This window comes from Podarcis filfolensis (genome assembly GCF_964270895.1).
Source record: "Podarcis filfolensis genome assembly, chromosome: 6".
NCBI classification, from domain to species: Eukaryota; Metazoa; Chordata; class Lepidosauria; order Squamata; family Lacertidae; genus Podarcis; species Podarcis filfolensis.
In genome coordinates, this window is record NC_139609.1 from 25,933,803 (window position 1) to 25,958,403 (window position 24,601).

Consider the following 24,601-nt stretch of genomic DNA (forward strand, 5'->3'; position numbering starts at 1 on the left):
ACAACCCCCTTTTCCAGCTCAAGTGAAGGCTTCCCCGCCTTCAGTTTAGCTCAAAGTCTGAATTCATCAAAATGCGTTCTTTAGTGACCATGTTACATGAAATAAAATATCCCGCAATGATGAAATAACTCAGGCTACTGTAACAAGACATAAGGCATGGCATGCAAAAGTGCTCTTAAAAACCATGGCATACCAGTTAAAACTGGAGCAAGAGCCATTTACACTATTGATTTCTCTGTGACATTAAGGGTCCAAATTCAATCATTATTCTCTTTGGTTGTCAAAGGTTAATAACAGCTGAATTTTGGACCAAAGAATCAACACAAACATTGCCAGGTAAAAACAGTAAATTGTTTCCATCTGAAGCAAAGTCAATACACAACTCTTTTCTTCTTTTTCTTTCAAGTGACAGCTTTTTGTGAAGGCCTGGGGAGAAGAGTAAGAGAAGGAAATACCTTCCTCCTTTCAAGCCCACTGGTTCTTCACTAACCAGTTCCTCCACTAACCTACTCATCTTCAGTCAATTCTGCCAAATATTTGATCACTCTCCCACAGAAAAGGTCTGTTCTCTACTTTCCATATAGAAAATAGTTTCATGGGGAAAGAAAGTGGCTTTCATATTGCTCCTCAAATTCAGTTCCCCAGAATTTCCATTTAAAATGTGTTAGGTAGAAGTAGGGTTGAGCAAATGTGTCAATTTTAGTTTCTCTCAGATTCTCATTTTTCCAGTCTCAGGTCGATTCCTCCACATTTCCATGACAGTCTTCTTTTCTTTTCTTTTCTTTTCTTTTCTTTTCTTTTCTTTTCTGAAGGCCTCATGGAAATTCATCAGTGTTTTATTTTGAATGTCTCTTAATATATACATTTGAATGCAATTTTGCCTAATATACGTCTTCATGAAAAGCAATCTGCTATCACACAAGGCATTTTTTGTATGCTATTTCCATGAGTGTATGCATCTTTGCACACACTTACCCCTATTCTTGAACATGTTACTTGGCTGAGGACCCCATTACAAAATTTGAATAAGTGCACATTTTGAATGATGCCTGTATTTCAGTTCACACATTGCTTTTATATGTGTTGGAAGCCTCCCAGAGTGGCTGGGGCAGCACAGCCAGATAAACAACAATAATTAATTAAAATGTGAACTGAATTGAACTTCTCCTCCATCTCTAGGTAGACAGATGCTTACTATTTCCTCAGTTCCCAACATGTTCACAACAGCATTTCCTGGGTCTCAGTCCCTGCAGTGGCAATCCCAACCATCCCTCCTCACATCGAATAGTTCGCACAAAGGGTGAGGTCAGGGATCCAGGGAAAGACAGTGGGTAGAATTGACTGAAGTGAGTGTGAGAGCACAACAACTTTGGGTCGCAGAACCAAAGCTTCCTTCCTTCTCTTTCCCTCATGCATCCTCCATATCAACTCCAGATGGTTGGGGAAGGAGCAACCAGAGCAAATTGTGAGAGTGCAAGGACAGAAAGGAGAGGGGATGTTTTCTTGTGTGAGTGGAAGTTATTCCACTCATGCAATGACTTTGAAGGATACAATCCACTGACAGACTGAGGACGACTGCGGTTGCTCTAAGGTCCAATTCAAAGTGGAACCAAAGAAGCAGATGTATAAAGTCCAGTTTCACCCTTCCCTGCCACATCACACATCACTAAATATCTGCACGATTGAATTAAAAATGTTCCATGCAAGTATCTTATTTATGCCACTGAAAGATGCAAAAGAATTAGCTGTAGAGTGCCCTTTTAAACTGATAGCCAATGGGGGAAAAATAGACTTTCCTGACTCTTACAGGGCAAAACATTTTATCCTGACCATTTCTATAGGAGTAAAATAGTATTTCTTCTATCACTGTACAAAAAGGTGGTAGGTGGTATGATTAAACAATATTTCAACTCTTTAGTTCATGCAGAGGTTACCTGCCAGAGGGCATAAAGGTTTGATTAGGTTTATGTCGGACATGAGAAATTTCAAAGGAAAACCATACACCTTTTCTAATATATGAGTGCTGCACCTACAAATGACTTCTTTTCATGTGGCCAGGTATGGCAAGCATTTAGTCCCTTTCTGATTACTAACAGGAAGAAAAGAATAGGAATCACGGGAAAATAATAATAACAGTCTTTCATACAATCAAGGGGGTGCATTAAAGAGCATAAAGATTATGTACTGGCTAGATCTTTCATTTTTATTTGGTTTTGGAGCAGAATAGATTGTTGATGGTATTTGATCTGAACCCTGATCAAAAATAAAATGGAAAATGATTTTAAAGCCTTGAAACTGCTCGGTTTGGTAATTTCAACAGTCCATCTAGCCAAGCTCACTGTATCTAAGAACACCTCCTCCTGCGTTTAAGGAACCTACGAGGTGTAACAAATTCCTTTAGAGCAGTGATGACCAAACTTGGCCCTCCAGCTGTTTTGGGACTACAGTTCCCATCATCCTTGACTACTGGTCCTGTTAGCTAGGAATGATGGGAGTTGTAGTCCAAAAACTGCTGGAGGGCCAAGTTTGGCCATCACTGCTTTAGAGAAAGGGACACATTCAGGCAAGCTAATGGCATCAATCCAATGTCTGTGTACTAAAGCAGAGATAGCGAACCTGTGGACTCCAACTCCCATGAGCTCCAGCCAACACAGTCAATGGTCAGGAATGATGGGAGCTGTAGTCCAAGCGCAGATTCCAACAGGACCACAGATCCCCCATTGCTGTACTGTAACCTTGTGCTGAGGCTACACTGACGTTGGTGCATGTGAGAACATAATAACACAATAAGAGTTCTCCTGGATCAGAACAAACATTGATCTTCTTCCAAGTTGGTCTCCTGTCCCCTTCTCCTTGTGGTCACTCAGTATCCAGCCGTTCCCTGACTTCTGTACCTTTCCCATCTCTATAACAACCATTTTGGGGTGTTCCAACCAGGAACCGTACACAATGTCCCAAGGGTGTTTACACCATGGATTTTATACTGGCATTATGCTATTGGCAGTTTTCATTTCTTTCTTTTCAATTTCTAAGAATCCTTAACACGGAATTCATCGTTTTCACAGCTACTGCAAACTGGGCTGAAGTTTCCATTAAGCTATTTACCGTGGCTCAAAGACCTATTTACTGGTCAGTTACTGCAAATTCAGACATGCATGGGAGTATATAGTGTGGTGTAATGGAAAATGTTAGACATTGACCAGAGAGAATTGGGGACAAAGGAACATAGGAAGTAGGCTTTATATTAAGTCAAACCATTTATACCTCTAACTCAGTATTGTCTACACCAGTGATGGCCAAACTTGGCCATCCAGTGGTTTTTGGGCTACAACTCCCATCATCCCTAGCTAACAGGACCAGTGGTTAGGGATGATAGGAATTGTAGTCCCAAAACAGCTGGAGGGCCAAGTGTGGCCGACAGTGGTCTACACTGACTGACGGTGGCTTGCTGGGGTTTCAGACATCTATCTTTCCGAGATCTACCTTGAGATTTTAAGGGTTAGACATGAGACCTTTTGCATGCAAGTATATGTTCTATCTCTGAATTACAAGCCTTCCTTCAACAGGTTCAAATCCCTGCTGAGGCACAAAGGAAACTGGGTGATCATCTCTGACCTAATTTTTATGAGGGGGAAGGGGAATGAGCCATGTGCACCACCCAAAACGTCTGGAGGGCGTGATAAAAATGGAACAAATAAATATAAATCATTGAACCAAAGGTAATAATTTAACCATATTATTAAATTAAACAAATTAATATATTGAAGAAATAAATATAAATAATTGAATCTCTGCTGGAGGGGGGGGTCATTGGTTTGTCTTTCTTTTCCTTTTGTTTTATTCATGTTGTCAATTTTTTTTTTTATGTTGTGAAGTGCCCTGTGATTTTTGGATGAACATCAGCATACAAATTAAATAAATAATACCAGGAGTTATTAATAAGGTTACCTTATTATTAAATGTTATGGTCCGCTTTAAAAACACTCACCGTTTCTGGATTCTACAGTGATATTGGGAGAAAAAAGCTTCATAATGGTTTGTACTTTCAAAGTCTGCCTTCAGGCTGAATGACAGTAAATGCAGCAGATATGTTTGTTCCAGATACCCTGAGGTTAGCTATGGTGAATGCAGGCTTGAAACTGTGACCGGTTTTGTGTAGAGGGATGGAAAGGCCTGTCCATTTCTGACCTGTGTCAGGTTCAAGAGAGGAGATTACAAGAAAGCAAATTCTCACTGAACACCAGGAAATCTTATTGTTATTTCTTGGAATTTGACTTAAGAACAAGGAATGCAGAGGAGGAGGGGTGGGGTTGTTTTTTTAAAAATGTAGGAATAAAACATATTTGGAAAGCAGCCAGCAGCAAAAGGAAGACATGGAACTAAATGAGTTATTGGTATATTCCAGTAACAGTAGTAATTTTGTCCTTGCTAGAAAGCAACAGCAGGAGAGGAGATTAAAGAAAGCAACAGGGAGAAATGGAAAACAGATACCCAGAAGGCAAAGGGAAAGAAAAGCAGTTAAAGCACACAGAACTCAATAAAGAAATAGGGGGAAATTATATATGACCTAGTAAAATACGATAAACAAATAAGGGAAAAAAAATGCTAACGAGAAATGGCAACAAAGCTGAAAGAAAAGTAAAAGGTAAAGGGCTGATTTGTGCTTGGTTCAGTCTCGTTGCTTGTCAATCCAACTTGAATTAACCAATGATTGCTGGATGGGTGAACAGTTTCAATCAATCAAGAAAAAAATATATCAATCAATCAATCAAAACATTTGATGTTTGAGCCAGAGGTCATAATGAGATCAAGCAGACAAAAAGCTTAACTCAACTGTGGGCAGACACGGTTCAAAATATAATAGGAGTTGTCACAAACTGTTGCAATTTAATCTGCAATGGAAATACATCTTTATAAGCCTCATGCACTACAAACAAAAATTGATAACTGCTTCTTTAAGATTCAGAGGGGTCTCATGTCTCTTGCTTACTAGCTAGGCTCGTGTCCCTCTGAAATGTATGCCCCAGATCTGCTAGCAGAATTTTCCAAGTGAGATACTAGAGCAGGGCCTATTACTAAATGACTGGGCCCAAGACAAAGGTCACTGAAACATCACAGGTATTTAGCCTTGCCTTGCGGCTGAGATGCTTAAAGTCAGCTGGTCAATTTTATTTTTAACCCTTGACCTCATCTAGCCATAACAAATTCTTTCGAGGAACCATCAATCTTCAGTCCTTGCTAGGTTGTAATTATAGTTCCATCCAACACGGGATAAAGTGAGAGTCTGGATTTCTCCCATAGGGGGAACATTATTTCATTGGAAGGTACCGATATTTTTCCCAAGAATGAAAATTAGGGTCGCATATAGAACATTAGTATATATACGTTAGTGCCACACTAGTGAATCACCACACTATTCCTGAGACACTGAAAAGCAAAGCTGTGTGCAGTGCTCACAGAGAAGAAAAAGGAAGTCTGCAAGAAATCCAGTTTTATATGTGTGTCTGTGTTGCATATGGTGCATTTGAGTTCTTGTATAATGCACAAGCGGGAATGGGTGAAAATCGAGAAGCAGCAAGTTTGGATTAATTTTGTCATGCAAATTTTGTCATAAGATTCGAAGCTCATTCATTGTTGGAGGCAGATAAGCATTTGACCTTCAAACAAACTTCTAATTTTGCAGCGTATTGGGGGGTAGTGGGAGGGGGAGAAAAGGGACACAGATGGCCAGATGGATACTTTCTGATATAGGATGGAATGGCACACACATGCTATTCCCCCCCCCCCTCTCTCAAGGTTTTGTGTTTCTAGTCAAGGTAAATCCTGAAGGGGTTTTTCATCAAGATAGAAATTCAAGCTTTCCCCTCTCCCCCACCCATTCCTTTCTTTTGCATAAGCCGTTTCCAACCTGTGCCAGCAGGAATAATGTATGCAAGTACTGGAAGCCTCTTGAATGTGTAGTCAGTGGGGAACAGCCTGGCTACATGCGTTTTTACATATCTTCGAGCTACAGCGGAATCAAAGAGCCAACTGCTGAATTTCAGAGCCCAAGGCTATCCTGTGGATTTATAAGACCCCTTGAAGGAATCAGATCCATAAGCCAATAATATACCAACATTATTATTATAAAAACATATATGTATATAACAGTAGTGGGTTTTGCTTCCCATATAAAGTGGATTTTTTAAATTTTAATATTTTATACTCTTCTATTATCTTTTAAACAAGTTACTCATTTAAAAGTTATTTCACTGGCTCGGAGCATCGCATTATGGAAATCGAGTCGGTGTTAACTTACAATTTTCATCCCGAAGAATGCTGTGCACCCCAAAACACTTCCTGATTGTTTTTATTTGAATTCATAAAGCGGCACATCCCATAAGCTTGGAACAACTTGCATTTCAGCTCCACTCTTCCTTGGTATAAACACACTTGTCACTTTCCTTTCCAACCTTCCCTTTTCCTGGCCCTTCCTTAAACAAGCAGGCATCTCCTTCTGAGGGGATGAATACTGTGACATTTCAGACAGATAGGTGCAGGGATTTTTGTGTGCAAGGAGAGTCTTCAAAGTTTTTAAGGGAGGGAAGAGATGCACACATACACATCGAGGATAAGCATACAACACAGAAGTGCCCCTAGCAAGTAATCTGCAAAATTTCAGAAGGATTGGTGCAGGGGCTTTTGTGCAATACTAGCTTCTAAAGTTGTGTGTGGGAGATGGCTACTTTGTTTTCTGCTCAGTTGATTTCAGCTGGTAAGTCCCTTCTACATGTCTTCCAAAAGCACTGCGATTGGATGTGAAAAAGAGAGCTATGGTAAGATTATCTTCTGATTTGAAGCTATAGCCATCCATCACAAAATAAAAGTTCCTCCTCTCGCTCCCTCCTGTCACATGGAGAGCTTCTGGAAATACAGCAATGAAAGCTTCTAAAGATTTCCCCTAAATAATTGTTGTCCCTTTTCTGGGACTGAGGCCCGAGTAGGGTACGTTATGTAAGGTTTTAATTGGTGTTCTCATGTGTGGGGCGGTGGTGGCAATACTGATTTCTATCATTGTAATTTTACGGTTGTAAGGTGCATTTGAAAAGCTTTGTCTGGAAAAGCAGCACAGAAAAAAATTAAAACAATAGCAAGAACCATCAGTCTGTTCTCTTAGACCTCTGAAGTGCTGATGTGGTCCAGAGGCTTTAGAAGATGCCTGATTCATGCCCCTTGGGACACAATGTCACCTCAGAAGATCCTCAGATTTTTTTCCAGAGCTGTCCAATTTGACTCTCGGTTCAAGATTGATCAAAACAGAATGCACACCACTAAATAATACATGTAAATCTGAAAGAGTTCCTGAAGTGACTGACATGTTTAGCCATTTATAAACAATCTCCTTTACTAATATGAACATGTTCATGGAGAGCTCACACAATACATCAGCATACTTTGTGAGTTTTTGTCCCCTAAAATGACATGGTGACAGTGTACCATGACACTGGAAAGTTGTCAGCAATACAGTCCAATACAATCCAAACAATACAAAATAAGAGGAGTGAGGCAACCTGTAAGTCACTGCCAAATAAACAGAAGGGCAGATACAGTCAAACATTGGATCCCCAATGCCGAAAACCCGGAAGTAAATGCTCCGGTTTTTGGAAGCCGAATGTCCAATGCGGCTTCCACTTGAGTGAAGGAAGCTCCTGCAACCAATCGGAAGCTGTGCCTCGGTTGTCAAACATTTCAGAAGCCAAACGAGCTTCCAGAATGGATTACGTTCGACAACCAAGGTTTGACTGTAATTAATTCAATGTAAAGGATCCATGAAACAGTCAAGTCTCAGCAGGATGGCAATAATGAGTCAGACCAGTTGGGCTTCCCGGATGAATTTGGGTGCTACAATTGAAAAGGCCCTGTCCTGCGTCCTCCACAAATTGGATTCTCAGCGGCCAAGGAATGTGGAGCAAGGCCTCAGGCACTGATAGTAGTGGACTGTTGTGTCTACTTTGGAATTTACAAGCGCAGGATTGGACCATCAGGCATTCAGTTAACAGAATGACAAACCCACCAGTTCAGAAGGAGCCTCATGTTGTCTCCTCGCCCAGCTTCTAATAGCCATAAAATGCCACGGCTGTAGCTAACCTTCTGTAAAACGCCTCTGAGCTCAAAATCGCTTGTACTGCATTTCCCCAGAGATGCTGGTCAACATTAAGAATGTATAAAGTACAATTCTCTCGGAGCATTTTGGCAACTATTTGTTATGATATTGCTTCCTGTCAAGCGCATAATGCAATTTTGTCTTCCATAAAAATAAACGCGCTCTCTCTCTGTGTGTGTGTGTGTGAAATCTCAGGCTCTTGTCATTTCCCACATTTCTGTCACTAAATATTTAAACAAGGGGAGGCCAGAGAATCCCAAGCTAGCAATCGGCTTCATGTAGTTTACCCCCCTAAGGTTAGACTGCGAATGAAATGGTGCTGCATCACAGAGGAGACTTAAAAGAGATAGCCATTAAAAGCCCTACCTGCCCACAGGCTAGGCCCATGCCTCTCTCTCCCATGCCATGCGGACAGGATAAATTTAACTCCAGGGCATCTGCTCCAGAAGCCTGTATGACATACAAGAAAGAAAATATCAAATATTAACTGCCAAAATGGTACACCACTTCAGTGAAGGTAATTTCCCAAATGACAAGCTGATGTGTAGATCTGTAACTCATGCCACATGTAATATCCCCACCCCCCAACAACCCATCAATATTTACTTTTGGTTTATGACTAATTCAGTGCAAAATGTAATTTGAAGAAACAAAACACAACAAACTTTTAAAGGGGTTACATTGCAAAACAAACTATAATCTGACACAGAGAACTTTCGTTAACCTCTCTTTCCCCCTTCCAAAAATACCTCTGGAATCGTGGCAGTTCTACTAATTATACTGAATAATCGTATGAGTAATATGCTGAATAATGATAGAAGTCCGGACTGTATCACTTCATAATGCAGGTGAAAGGCCAGAGGTGTATGAAATGGTTGAACATTTCTCCCAAGTAAAATATATAGGGAACAGATGCAACAGAGAATAGTCTGTATTAAACCCTTCTCTCTGATAGACTTGTATTCTACATGGCCAGAATTTCTCACAGTGGGTATTTTGTTAATTGTTTCAGATAACAGCTTATGGCTGGCGGTCTCCAAACACAGATAAATCCACTACATTTGTTTGATGTTGGTTTGCTTGTAAAATAGAAACAATCTTAGAGGGCGTTATTAATTCTGGAAACACATTAGGGTTCTGCAGAGAATGGACTTATTGGAGGATATAAACATACACGATACATATACCAGAAACTGTTACATAAAATCCAAGCTGGGAGGGGGCTGTGTCTAAAGACTTTACATGCTAAAATCTAACCAAATGCAATTTGAGCTTTTCCACTGCAAGCCACCTCTTTGGGCTTAAATTGCCCCAGTCTTCCCTTGGGGGTCCATTCGTCACACTTTATTATCAGGACCACAGAGGTCCCAATCCTGGAAATATGCAGATGAGTTGCATGGTGCAGTGAAGTATGAGCAAAACAACATGTCAAGAAGGTTTGCAGATAAGACAGCAGTGTGAAAGAGGAATTGCTATTCATAGCTTGTATATATACTCCTCTGTGGATCAGCTGCACCATTAGGTAGAGTGGGGCAGCCACCTCAGGCAGCAGGTGCTAGGGAGTAGGAAGTGGGGCAAGGTGTTTGAAGGCAGATCTGTGAGTGCCAAGTGGCCTGGTCTGTGCATCCTTAGAGAAGCATCTCACCAGGTGATATGGAAGCAGCTCCTATCCTAGTTTCCCAGCAGGTAAGTCACTACCACATGCTGGGAGGGCGGCAGCAAGGTCAGTGCAGTACAGGTGCACCAGCAGGTAGGCTGGATTGGCTCTGACAGTGCATTTGCTGCTGTGGCAACAATGACCCACTGGCCAGGAAGCTATCTCCACCTCACCAGTCACTGCTATACCTAGCTAGCCTGTGGTCCTTGCCTTTCAATGGAGAACAGAATCCAGTTGCCAGCACTGAAGTTAAGATTCATCTGCATCCAGGTTGACTTTTTGTAAATGGAATTTTGGGGTTGGGTATCTTGTCCTTTGACTTGGACAGCAAAATGTCTTGGGCCAACCCTGCTCACCTTTGCCACTGGTGAATATATATATATATATATATATATATATATATATATATATATGCACTATGGTTTTCCCAGTAGTGATGTATGCAAGTGAGAGCTGGACCATAAAGAAGGCTGATCGCTGAAGAATTGATGCTTTTGAATTATGGTGCTGGAGGAGACTCTTGAGTGTCCCATGGACTGCAAGAAAATCAAACCTATCCATTCTTAAGGAAATCAGCCCTGAGTGCTCACTGGAAGGACAGATCCTGAAGCTGAGGCTCCAATACTCTGGCCACATCATGAGAAGAGAAGAGTCTCTGGAAAAGACCCTGATGTTGGGAAAGATTGAGGGCACAAGGAGAAGGGGATGACAGAGGACGAGATGGTTGGATAGTGTTCTCGAAGCTACCAGCATGAGTTTGACCAAACTGCGGGAGGCAGTGGAAGACAGAAGTGCCTGGTGTGCTCTGGTCCATGGAGTTACGAAGAGTCAGAAATGACTAAACGACTAAACAACATATATATATATATATGTAGTGTTTTAAAAATACCCCTGATAAATCTGTTTGACAAAGGAGTCACAGTGGGATAAAATGAAGCATGAATGATGTGCACTCGTGCATCAGAGGAATCAAAAGTTCCCTGCACTGGTTTCTGGATTTGCACACTGAGAAAGGTTTCATGGAACTAATCTCCCTACCAAGATCTGGTGGTGGCAGCAAATTTTCCTCTATGTGTTTAGTTCTTGAGCTCCCTCACCCCTCCACCAGTATGCACATAAGTGCAGAACACGAATGGGGAGATGGCAGATATAGTTGGCAATAAAATCTCATGATCACTTGAGGAAATCTCAGCAACTGCAAGTCATAAGGACTGTTGCTACTAATGAAGCCTGCTATCCCTTTTCTCACAATGTGTTTTGTCCAAGGAAGGTTGTTTGAATTGATCCTTAATCCCATTTAGGGTTCGCGGGCAAGGCTTCGAGGTAGGCCTCATCACAGAATAAATAATTATAATTGAGCTGCCCAATATTTGACTGTCTATCTAAAGGTTAGCAAAAGTCATTTAAGCCAAGGATCTGATGGCAAACACTCTTGCTGTTGATTCCAAAGTGAAGTCAAAAAAAGCGTACTGAGAATATGGGAGCAAGCAAGAGAGAAAAAAGTCGGCTAAACTTCTTTAAAGGTCAACATTTAATTGTGAGACAGGAAATAGGTCTTATATTATCTGAACACTTTCCCAATTGTTGTGAATTATGAAGGAACAGCAGGTCTGCTGTTAAAAGACTTGGGCCACGGAAATCTTTATTCAGGTCTCAAATACGAGGAAAAACCTGGTGATTTTTAGAGAATTAAGGTGTGGATTTCAGGAAATCTGTACTTGAAATGAAATACGTTATCTTCACCATTCAAGACACCACTAAAACAGGTCTAGCCCACCTAAGTAAATGCTCCTGCTCAGATGCTTATAACTCCAGACAAAGAAGAAGGGCAAAAGCAAAAATCTACCCCTTTGTCCCAACTTAAAAGCCCCAGGTCATTATGTGGAGAATGTTGGTTCCTCAAGGCTGCGTTTTAGAGGCTGCTTTGAAGTCAGGCAGCAACAAATGTGAAATGAAAGCTCAACAGAATTGTCTTGAGTTCAGGCTTGAACCTTCAAAATACCATTAGAATATCTTATCACCTGAGCCACAGACGACATGGCCTCGTCAGGCTATTAGTCTCCTCAGGAAACTGCATCTGTGTGCCATAATAGATGGGACTTTAACTGCAGACAAGCATGGAACTGTAGTTTTTAAAATCCCAATAGCTGCGGCAGGAGTGTGTGTGAACAGGAATGAGAAATGTGCACAGAAGATGCAGCAACATCTTCCACAATGCTTCATGAGGGGAATCTTAATGTACACATGCACCATAATTTATTCCTAGGCCAAGGGAAGGAGCATGTGAGAAGGGGGGGAATCTGGTTGTACTTAAATGGCCAGGGCTGTTCCAGTCACAAAACAACCATCCCAGACCAAAAAATTCTGAAGTCTATCTCTTTATTGAATTCAGAAACAAAGGATCAGCCCATGCAATGGAGGCTCCTGCATACCTTAGGGTGCTTTAAAAAAAAAGAAAGAAAGAAAGAAAAGAAAAAGAGGTGCCAGAGCTCACATGAACTTCTCCCTTGTTCTCTTAGAATGGCAGTGATTCCCACCTGAGGGGTGCTGGAACTGAGTTCCAGCTGGGAAAAAGCCCTGAGCTTTAGAACCTGTTTAGAATAAATGGTTTTATGTAACTTGCTTTTAATGGTTTTTAAATTGGCGCTTTTAATGAATATTTTAGACTGTCTACTATAAACCACTTAGAGGACTTTTGCCCTAGGAAGCGGTATATAAATTTTGTAATACACCCTTGAAATCTACTCCTTTTTAATTACTGAAGGTGCAGGGACACCATTTTCTGTTGTATCTGTCGCCCTTATTAGTAGATACTTATCTCAATACAAGGCAAACTCAATACAAGGCAAAGCAACCGTGGATTTGGTGAGTGGTTCTGCAGCCTTATCAAAGTCAGCGGTATTGCAATAGAGTAAGTGGTTTAAGAGTCAAAGCGGGGAGAGGGGGATAACTTCAGACAGTATTACACATACTTTCTGATTTAGCAAAGCAGGAAAAACCTATCTCCGTGTGCTTTAAAATTATTACTTAGGCATGGTTAGAATCTGGTTTGCATTTTGTTGTTTCTGAGCGACAGGAGTGACTTTTGCCTGCTGTGTGGCCATGGTTCAGAAAGTCTAAAGAGACCCATCAGAAGAAATGCTATCCATCATTTTCCTCAAGCATTCCCCTTCCTGTTGAGCTTCACAACCTACGCATGTGGGCTTGTTGTTATTTTTGTTATTTACTTCCATGACAGGTTGACCTTTAGTGTACATGGCTGGCCTCCTATGGAGACCTGACTGCATCTCCTCTAGGGCTTATGCACCTTGGAAGGTCACAAGTATTTGGCAGGGAGAGGGTTGTTTTCTTTCTTCTATTTTTTAAAAAAATGTTTCTCATGTAGGCCATAACCTGTGGGGCAATGTTGAGAATTTGCAAAATAAGAATGATTTTATCAGTTCTAGAAAAATAATACAGTGGTACCTCGGGTTAAGTACTTACCATATTTTTTGCTCTATAAGACTCACTTTTTCCTTCCTAAAAAGTAAGGGGAAATGTGTGTGTGCGTCTTATGGTGCGAATGCAGGCTGTGCAGCTATCCCAGAAGCCAGAACAGTAAGAGGGATCGCTGCTTTCACTGTACAGTGATCCCTCTTGTTGTTCTGGCTTCTGAGATTCAGAATATTTTTGCTTGTTTTCCTCCTCCAAAAACTAGGTGCGTCTTGTGGTCTGGTGCATCTTATAGAGCAAAAAATACGGTAATTCATTCCGGAGGTCCGTTCTTAACCTGAAACTGTTCTTAACCTGAAGCACCACTTTAGCTAATGGGGCCTCCTGCTGTTGCCGCGCCGCTGGAGCACGATTGCTGTTCTCATCCTGAAGCAAAGTTCTTAACCTGAAGCACTATTTCTGGGTTAGCGGAGTCTGTAACCTGAAGCGTATGTAACCTGAAGTGTATGTAACCTGAGGTACCACTGTAATCAAGAAGTAATAATTGAGGAGGGAAAAACCTGTCATGCTTTTAAAAAAAATATTATGACCAAATGGAATGATATACATGGCCAGTTAAAAACTGCTGAAGCAGAATTTCACAAAGTATACTCTTCATTCATTTCAGAAGAAGAGGAACTTGAACAGCAGGGATGAGGACCGAGGGCCCTCTAGATATTGGACTACAATTCCTGTCGTTCTGACCATGGTGGCTGGGGTTGATGGAGATCAGAGTTCCACTACAACTGGGTTCCTAATCCCTGTTGCACAATACCAACATTTATGGATGTAAACAGTGGAGACCTTTTTAGATTTTAATAAGGAAAGATGGGAAAATGAGATTTAGCAGTGCATCCCAGGCACTCAATCGGAAGCCGTGGAAGCCGCGTCAGACATTCGGCTTCCAAAAAACGTTCGCAAACTGGAACACTCACTTCCGGGTTTGCGGCGTTCGGGAGCCAAAACGTTCGAGCAAGGCGTTCAAGAACCAAGGTATATTTGTTCTGAGCACTTTCCTATTTATATCTCCTAATCACTACAATAACTGTATCAATATAAAAAATTATAATATTTTTACAACTACTTTGATCAAATTCAAATTTTCATGGGAGTATGCAATAAGTGAACAATTTATATATATATGAGATAGATATGCAAAAAGAGTAAGAGGCAGAAAATTAAACCATAGAAACAACACATTTTAAATGCCTTGGTGACCAAGAATGTCTTGATCTGACATTTAAAAGCTTGCATCATAAGTGCTGGGCATACCTTCCCAAATAGGGCATTCCAGTCAAGGTGCTACCACTGAAAAGGCCCTCTCCTTTATAGTTACATAGCACACTTCCTATAAGGAAGGTACTTGGAACAGGGTCTCAGCAGAATATCTTCAGGCAAGAGTAGACTGGTATGGGAAGACACAACACACTGCCTCAGGTATTTGGGTCTCATGCCATTCAAGGCTTTAAAGGTTAAGTAACCACACCTTGAATTCAGCAAACTATTTAAAAATGAATCTAGTTTTGAAGCAATGAGACATGCACCTTTTGCATTTGCCCCGACCCAGCTAGGGCCCTTTCATGTGTGGGGGTGAAATTACGGTACTCCTCCAAGTGAATGTTGCACATGTAATTTCATAGCCGAATCCACTAACCAGGGCTGTGAATGCTTTACTCTGGTAATATATTCCTAATGCAGATTATCAGCTGTTTAGGATGAGGCGTGGGACAACTGCTCATTTCTTTTCAGGAGGATCTCACTGGAGATGTGATGAAGAAAACAATCATTTCGTAAAACTGTTATTATCGTTTTGACGATTCCATTTTCTTTTGAGCCTATAGCCTAGCTAAACTGAAAGGGCCTTTTCCTGCTTGCTAGTTGTTTTCAGGTACTGCATATAGCAAATGTTCCTTTTGCAACACCGAAAACAATATAAACTATTAGAATCAATGGTGGCTATTGTATGCAGGAAAAGAGAATTGGCTAGGCATGGCAATAGTGGTTAATCTTCAAATGTTTTGTAGACAGATGAAAGACAATACAGTGGTACCTTGGGTTAAGAACTTAATTCGTTCTGGAGGTCCGTTCTTAACCTGATACTGTTCTTAACCTGAGGTACCACTTTAGCTAATGGGGGACTCCCGCTGCCGCCGCGCCGCCACCACAAGATTTCTGTTCTCATCCTGAAGCAAAGTTCTTAACCCAAGGTACTATTTCTGGGTTAGCGGAGTCTGTAACCTGAAGCATCTGTAACCCGAAGCGTCTGTAACCCAAAGTACCACTGTATTGGGAGGCAGTTAATGCGTACGAAAATTAGTCAAAGCCTTCATAAAGAAATATATTGAAAAAATGATTATACGCAATTACATGATATTATGATGAAGCCTGATCTGAAGAGCTACATGGTTTTGATTGGTTCAGGATGTTGACATTGGATTGCAACTGTTAAGATCGCTGCGATCCTTTGATTGGTAAAATGAAAGGGCGTGTGTAATAAGAAACATTGCTTTGGATTATGCTTTTAGGAGCCTCCTCCTCATTTTCGAGGCCATCCCTATCAATTAAGGGCCATCTTTTTACTTGGAGCCTGCTTCCTTTTATTTTGGGTTTCTGGGAGGGATAATGCCAGTCTAGGAACACCTTTTAAATTTCTCCAACAGCTGCACACTTGTAGATTTGGATTAGGTCCTAATATTTCACTTTATTTCTCCAAGGACCTGCAGTTTCATTACTGTGCGAGATTAAAACGGTACATTCAGCAGAATCAAACAGCAACATTTTCCCTGCCCCGTATCATTTGACACTGCAGATGGCGGAGTCCGTATTTTGATGCTCCTCTGTGGTTTGTTTGTTTTTAATCCTACCTACTCATGGGGGAGGGGGGAGAACATCAAGGGGAAGACTAAGCTTGAGTCCTCCTTCACACACGAGCTTTTGATGTACAGGAAAGCTCCCTCCATGCTCCCCATGGATGTATTCAAGTGTGCAAACCCCACCTGTAGTCTGCAGTGAAACAGTCCAGGGGAAAAAAAAATACCACTTGAATATCTAGAGTTCTGGGAAAGAGTAGACAGATTTGCAGCTTCATTTATAATTTCAGCGCACACATTGATGCACGCAATGCATCTTTCAGCCTATATATCACTGCCTTAATAAAGTATTTCTTGCATAACCTTGATAAACCTTGCTTTAAAGAGAGAGAGAGAGAGAGAGAGAGAGAGAGCGCTAAAATTCCAGGTGCTTGACCAAGATGTTTTCATTTGTACAAGTAGGTATTTATTTTATAGGAAAACCAACAAACTTCCATTATGTACAATAGCTTTTGTGCCGCCGCCACTTTTTTTCCTCCCTTTTGCAGATCTGTATTAGAAGCAGAACAGCATTAAATGAGCCTTTTATACTTTAAATATTCAAGAGTTTTATATTCAAAATTTCTTCTGGTGCTGTCAAACTAGAGTGCCTGAAGGCAAGGTAAGATCAAGTTAGGTTCTCAAAGGTAGAATTAAATTTTATCAGGGCATCCGTCATAATATGCGGGTTGCTTAAAATGCAAATAAAAAGTGTAGAGATTCAAAGGCTAAAGAATTTTCAGGTAGAATGCAAAGTCCAGGGGACCGCTTCTATGCAATAGAGTCATTTAATTTACATTTCTATCATTTTAATGAAAACACAGAAGAAACAAGCAATAATGGATATGTCTTAAGCTCTCGGTTTTTTGGTTGGAATTTCCTTTCTTTCGCAATCTCTCTCATGGAATAAAAAAAATAAAAAGGGTAAGAGAGAGGAAGGGAGGGAGAGGGAATAGGATGAGAAAGCATATTAAGAGGCCATTACCTCAGCCACTTTGGAAAGTTCAGTCCAATCGTCTTTATTATAGCTGCACATGATACTGGCGATGACAATCTGAAAAGATAAGTATTGGTTTATACAATGCTGTATTCCTGAATAATTCCTTCTGCATATATTGCAATGTTTCTGCTTCTAACCCTCTTCTGATCCTATTTTATTGTTATAACTGCAATATAGCAGTCTTTGGGATTTATTTATTTTTAAAAACTCATTGTGATAAAAGACAGTGAATGTTGGGCATGAATGGGATTGGGAGGCACTGTGGGGCAAGTAAACAATCTTCCAGCACAACCAACCTGAAATCAGATGGCTGTTTAACACCCCCTCCCCAACAATTCCTCAACTCTTTGGCCTTTTTCATTGGAATTCTGTTAGATGTAAACGTGCCAAATTCAATATATTAACAGCTATCTTTAAAAAACCCTTAAATTTGGCAGCACCTATATCAGGAATGTTGGAGACAAGCAAATAAATAAGATAAAACTAACAGAAAATAAAATTGAATTTTTGCAAGCAAGCTGGAGACAGGGAAATTCATATGAGAATTTTCTCCCCAATACAGTGGAGTATTCCTCCTTAGAAATCATCTCCATATAAGAAAATAATGTAATGTGCAAAGAGTCTCTAAATATGCACACACACACACAGGTTTGCAAAAGTTAACATTAGGGAGATACAAAGGAAATTGATGGCAACTCAAAAACCCAGCAACTTCATCTCTATAGGTGCAAATTTGCAGAGTCAGACAAGCAGTTACCAACAGGAACTGGCATTTCGAATGGGTCACATTCTTATCTTGTATACATCCGGTCTCTGCACAGAAATGCGACAGATTTCAACCACTCCTTGCATGGTCCCACTGATTACAACTCCCCCCCCCATATGGGTATATATATGAATTCACGCTCACATATCAATAGATTTAGGGGTAGATGACACAATCAACTCTCCAAGTGTCAAGCTCAGGAGGCACCTGCCCTAAAATGTCCCTCAACTATCCACTCTGTCAACTATTGAGCAGCTGGAAGCAATTTGCACAAGCAATTCATCTTCACTTTGTAAAGCTGGCGGTACTGACATGCTGTAGGTGGCCAATACTGTGGTAACTTATTTAAAATTATTCTTTGTATGGGCTTTAACAAATGGCATGCACAATAGCGACTGCAGTCAGATGCATCCATGCAAATTTATCACCTTACGTGGCAGGGATGAATCATGCATGCACAATGTGTATTCAAAACAATGGCACAGGCTACAGTTCAATCAAAAATAAGGTGTTAAAAATTAAATGGCTGGAGGGAGGGTGCCATTGATGTTCCTTACCTTGGGCATCTTTGGTTTGGGGCCAGCCTATTATATGCAAGAACTGTTATCCTCAGTTGATAGGTATCTGAATATGACGCATTCACGCACATATATACTTATCAGCTAAGGATAACAGCTCACACAAAGAGCAAAGTGATGTGCCTACAATTATGCCACAATAAAATCCTTAATCTTCACAGTGTCGTGGGACTCTGTTCTTGCTACAACATGCATATCTTCTGCCGCTGCACCCCCAAAATTTGTCTCAAATTGAGTGAGGCACAATAACTAATAAATCTGTCATCTACTATAGTTTATTTGCTGGAATAAACTGTGATGGTGCCAGACTATGTTATTATCTGAAAGCGACAAAAGGCAGTATCTTCTGCAGCTTCATTGTGTGTATATGAGGGAGATGCAGATTTCCGTTTTATAGCAAAATTATCTCAAACATTAGGCTTAAACTTTCCATGTGGAGATAATTGTGACTGACAGTGCTGTCCAAAACCCCTTCTTTCAAAGGAAGGTAGGCGGTGGCGGGTTGTGGGGAGAGATGCTTAATTGGATTACTGACATGTGTTCAGTTAAGAGAGTATCCTAATTTTCAAATAACTTTATTCTTAATGTACTATCTGTTAACTGTCCTATTTTTTACAGACACCCAAAAAAGCTTCTAGTCTAGGCCCAATTCAAAGGAGTGCTAAAAGGTAAAGGTAAAGGACCCCTGACAGTTAAGTCCAGTCACAGACGACTCTGGGGTTGCGGTGCTCATCTCGCTTTACAGGCCGAGGGAGCCGGCGTTTGTCCATAGACAGTTTTTCCGAATCATGCGGCCAGCATGACTAAGCCGCTTCTGACGCAACGGAACACCAAAACCATAGCAGCACATGGAAACACCATTTACCTTCCTGCTGGAGTGGTACCTATTTATCTGCTTGCACTTTTTGGCGTGCTTTCGAACTGTTAGGTTGGCGGTCTGGGTGCTAAAAACCTTTAAAACAGCCTTCACTTAGCTCATGCTTTGCTGAAGTTTTGGTCTATCCAATCCTATCAGCCCTGGCTGAGGCTGATAGGAGTTGTAGTCCAAGCTATCTGGAGAATACCAGGTTGGCAAAGCCTGATGTAAAGCCTTAAATGAATTGTGGCCAAGTTACCGGAAGAAATCCCCCCTCCCTTCTGTTCATAACTGTCCAGAGATCTTCATTGGAGACTTTTATCCAGGTTCTTGCATTAAAGAATCTGGCTGCATGATGGCCCTGCAAAGGAGGGGTCTCACCACCCTATATTTCTTGCTAATGTGACCATCACACAACTTAAAGGAAATGGCAGGGGGACGGGACAGGACAAGCTAAGGCTAATCAGTGGCTTTTAAAAAAATGCACTGTGGCCCAGTCACAGCACCCTAAACCAGTGGCGTAGCTTGGGGGGTGCAGGGGGGGCCAGCCGCACCGGGCGCAACATCTGGGGTTAGGGCAAATCCATGGGTTAGGGGGCGCAAATCCATGGGTTAGGGGGCGCAAATTACTTGCCTTGCCCCGGGTGCTGACAACCCACGCTACGCCACTGCCCTAAACCCCTTTGCAAAGGTAGTAGCTATGTTGTAAAGGAACAAACTTGACAAAGCTTGATCTGGGATAAAAAATGGCCACAACTTTATTGATTACAGATGAAAGTGGACTTTGGCTCATGCATTGGCTACTGGAGGGCTGAAATTTAGAACAGGGTTGTGCCAAGGATTGTGGCCTCCCCAAGACACTAATCTACCAAGGTAGCCACACTCAGGCTACTTCCATCTAGATCCCTCTAATAGGGTACCCTGAGTTCACATTTGCTTTAGGTTGGGGGTGACGCATCACTTCACGCAAACCTAGATGACTAAAATTCCACACCCAAAGAGTTGTGACATTTTGCTATGAGCAAAGCAAAACCACCCAATGGGCCCAATCTGTTTGCAAAAATTCCTTACCGGCTCCGAATATGGCAACCATTGGGAAACCATAGCAAAGACAAATGCAGCATGCACAGGAAGAAAAACATGGTTAAGACAAAATTAACTCAAATCAGTATGAAAAGGAAGGGGGGAAGGAGGGTTTGCTCTGCAGCCAATTGAGCTACAAACACTAGACACAGTCAGCTTTTCTCCTCAGTCAGCAGACAAGAAATGCTCAGGTCCAATAACCAGACTCTGCCTTATTGGCTTACCATGTTTCTGCATCATTTTGTGCCTTCTTTAAAAAAACAAAAGTCAAAAATAATTGTCAGCATTTTAGAATGTAGTTCTTCTAATATTCACAATTTTTTGCAAATAATTTTTCTGTAATATAATACATAAATATATACATCATTTATGCACACTTCCCCTAATATATGCACTTTTGTACACTTTTTGGGTGTGTGTGGAGATATATATCACAAAATTCAGAGAGGTGGATTTTTTTAGATGGTTGTTCCAGTTTCAGAACACACGAATCAAGTTCCCATTACAATGTGAAGTAAATGAACTCTCTACTAGTAGCACTAGAGTAGGAAGTAACCTTCACCCTCTTTAGGAGCTTTTAATTGCCTGCATATTTCAGTGAGGCACTTTTGTTATATCATGTTATTCTGTGCCATTTTGGTTTGCTTTTATCCTACTGTTGCAGGGAGTTTTTGTGTGTGTTATTAACTGTAGCAACTCCCTTGACAAACACATATTGGAAAGGCAGATTTAAAACAATAACAAAAGAATCCACATGATCCACATAGGCCCTGTGCACAGAAATGAACAGTGCATCCTGAGACTGGACTGTGGAGAAGTGCTCATCATGCAACTCAGCCTACACGTGAACTGGTGTTCCCATGATGAAAAAGGGATACTTCCTCCTCTCTCACACACATCTACAGGCTAAGCAGAGTTGCACAGGAGGAGGATTTGGACCAAATGGCTAAAGCTATTTGCCCTACAAGAGAAAGGCAGCTCACCATTAGATCTGACCAGGGAATTTGTCTTGCTTAAGGCTTTCATACTGTAGCATTTCAATCCCAGAACTGAACCATCTGCATAGTGCAGACAAGCAGGAACTACTGAGAGATTTTTTTTTCCTTTTTCTGTATCTCCCATTTGGGCATTCAGTCAGATGTGTATAGTGCTGAGCACATTGCAATGCACACAGGTGTTGCCTTCACTTGGCTATGGCCTGTGGGCACATGGTGCGATCACCTGGCTGAAGTAAAGCAGGTCTGAATACACATGGAAGCCCTATGCATGATGCCTTGAATTCCCTGATATTAATGTGTTAATATCCACCTTCATCTCTGAGAGAGGGATCCAGTGACTCCTCTCCTCTTGGCATACTTGGGTGCCAAGGGGTTGCAGAGTGCAATTGCCACATCTTTGTATGGGAGTCCAGAGCTGGAGTGAGCTGCACCAGAAGTTGTGCTGCCATGCGCAGTGTGCTTAGGATGTCAGCCAAGGCACTTTTTGGAAACATTAGATTTGTGGAGACAAAAATCAATGGGTTGGGTGCTTGGGTTAAAATAGGCACACTAAGCAAAACAGGCCTGCCTTGGAAAAAAAATAATGTAGATATGCAAAACATGTTACTAGCATCTGCTATCCATGTACAAAAAGTTAACCTTTCTTGGTTTTTTGGTTTTGCTAACCACCGCAAATGTTTCCTTGATTAAACATGATCAATCACTGCTGCGTGCTGCATTTTATTCAACCTTGAAAAACACACGAGAGGAACAAAATGTCAATTATGCAAACAATATCCTTTTATAATGCTGCATTTTTTATGTGAAGGCCCTTCTAGAGTTGGAGAACAGATGGAATGTTATTTCGTAACTATTTAGTAGTCGGCAAAGCCTCCTTTCCAAAACAGTGGGCTTGCAGTTCCCAATATCAGAGATAGAAAGCATGCTTAAATTTGCACGGGGCCAAGTAAAAAAAATTGGGACGCGGGTGGCGCTGTGGGTAAAACCTCAGCGCCTAGGACTTGCCCATCGCATGGTCGGCGGTTCGAATCCCCGCGGCGGGGTGCACTCCCGTCGTTCGGTCCCAGCGCCTGCCAACCTAGCAGTTCGAAAGCACCTCCGGGTGCAAGTCGATAAATAGGGACCACTTACCAGCAGGAAGGTAAACGGCGTTCCGTGTGCTGCTCTGGCTCGCCAGATGCAGCTTGTCACGCTGGCCACATGACCCGGAAGTGTCTGCGGACAGCGCTGGCTCCCGGCCTATAGAGTGAGATGAGCGCACAACCCTAGAGTCTGGCAAGACTGGCCCGAACGGGCAGGGGTACCTTTACCTTAAGTAAAAAAAAGGGTCCTTCAGAATTTGCCACCCCATTTACGGCGGTGAATATTTCGGGCAGGGGCATTCCAGTGGTTTGGGGAGAGAGGAGGCAAATTTCATCAAAGTCTTTTGGTAAGGACGGTGTGTGCATCCCATTCTGAGCTAGTCTGTGGAGTGACCTCTTTGGAGCAAGAGACTGTGGCCCCACAGAGTGCCCCATGGCAACAAAAGACCTCGAGGAACCTACCATAGTCCAAAGCAGCCTGAAGTGTTCCATCTCAAGGATACCTTACCCAGACCCACCTCCAACCCTTCCTGCCATGAAGATGATTTTCGTATCATCAATGGTTTTCTGTGAAATCTGAAAAAGCTGAGTTTCAAAAAACGTGGAAGTGATACAGGAGACGCAATGCTTTGAATATTCTTAACTAAGATAACTAATTTTAAAGTGTTGGTTCATCTGGTATCGCTTTCAAAATCAATGATATATGTATGATGAAAATAGTGTCTTCTACTGGAAACAAAATATTTCAAAACTGGCCTCTCATTTCACGTTTATATGTTCATGTGACATCAGCAGTGATGGAAAAGAAACCCTATACAGTACTTTCAATCTATTATGCATCTAGGGTGTTCATAACAGTAGAAGCTATTCATTTCCTTTCTAAGAGGCTTATTTACAAGCCACTGTCTATTCTTATATGAAAAGCGCTTATACCAAAAGATCAGTTTTTCTCATGATATTACGTGGGGGGGAAACTGGCAGGACGTGTTCAAGTGTACTTTTCTTCTCTTTTCCCTTTTGATAAATGCATTTTGCTATATTTCTAATGGAGCATATTTTAAAGCTTTTTTCTGGCCAGTTCAGACAACACTCTCCATTAACTTCTCCATAGGCACAGTGAAGGAGCCAGACTGCACTTTTCTGCTCTGTCCACCAGGCATATGTGCCCTATCCAAACATCAATGCATATAGGGGTGACATCTGAAAAGGGTGGGAAATCTCTCTCTCTCTCTCTCTCTCTCTCTCTCTCTCTCTCTCTCTGTGTGTGTGTGTGTGTGTGTTATATAAGCCCAAATTGCGTGGTTGATTTGCCCACTCCTCCCAAAAGTAGAAATCAATGAGATAAATAACTGTACAACTTTTAGAAGACACCCGAAGGCAGCCCTGTATAGGGAAGTTTTAAATGATTGATGTTTTAGTATGCTTTTATATTTGTCGGAAGCCGTCCAGAGTGGCTGGGGCAACCCAGTCAGATAGGCGGGTATTATTATTATTATTATTATTATTAATTACATGACTCACATTCACAGTGCAAAACCATCTTTAATGATACAGGGCTTTGAGGGTCAAAACCAGCACTGTTAGTTGAAACTACAGTCATACCTCGGGTTACAGACACTTCCGGTTGCGTGATTTCGGGTTGTGCACCTCCCCAAACCCGGAAGTACCGGAATGGGTTACTTCCGGGTTTCAGCGCTTGCACATGCACAGAAGCGCTGAACTGCGACCCGTGCGTGTGCAGGCGCAGTGCTGCAAGTTGCAGACACTGCGGATTGCGAATGTGCTTCCCGCATGGATCACGTTCGCAACCCAAGTGTCCACTGTATCTGGCAGTCAGGCTAGAACTAGTGTTATGTATCATCACACTTTCCTATGACTTTCTGCACTAGCTGAAGTTTTCCAGCAGTCTTCAAAGGCAGTCCCATTTACAGTGCTGTGCGGTAATCCAGCCAGAGGCTACTAGAACATAGGCAACTGAAGCAAAGATGTCTCTGTCCAGATATTTATGAAACACATTCAGGGGGTCATGGAAGTAACCATATTTGGGTGTGTGTGTGCATGCATCTCTGAGAACTTCAGAGTATATTGGGTCATCTTCGCTGCTACTGGGTAAGTATA

General features: G+C 41.6%; 1 protein-coding gene across 5 annotated transcripts in view; it reads right to left on the minus strand.

Moving 5' to 3' along the window:
* Positions 1-24,601, minus strand: part of DPYD (dihydropyrimidine dehydrogenase) — a 512,239-nt gene that overhangs the window by 128,333 nt on the left and 359,305 nt on the right. For 4 of the 5 annotated variants that reach the window (XM_083620602.1, XM_083620600.1, XM_083620601.1 and 1 more), the window contains 2 exons: positions 17,106-17,174; positions 8,510-8,593 (listed from right to left, as the gene is read on the minus strand). In XM_083620602.1, the coding sequence (XP_083476728.1) occupies positions 8,510-8,593; positions 17,106-17,174 (153 nt within the window). Of the gene's footprint in view, positions 1-4,227; positions 6,786-8,509; positions 8,594-17,105; positions 17,175-24,601 lie in introns of those variants that run through there. The other variant, XM_083620603.1, reaches the window with a different exon arrangement.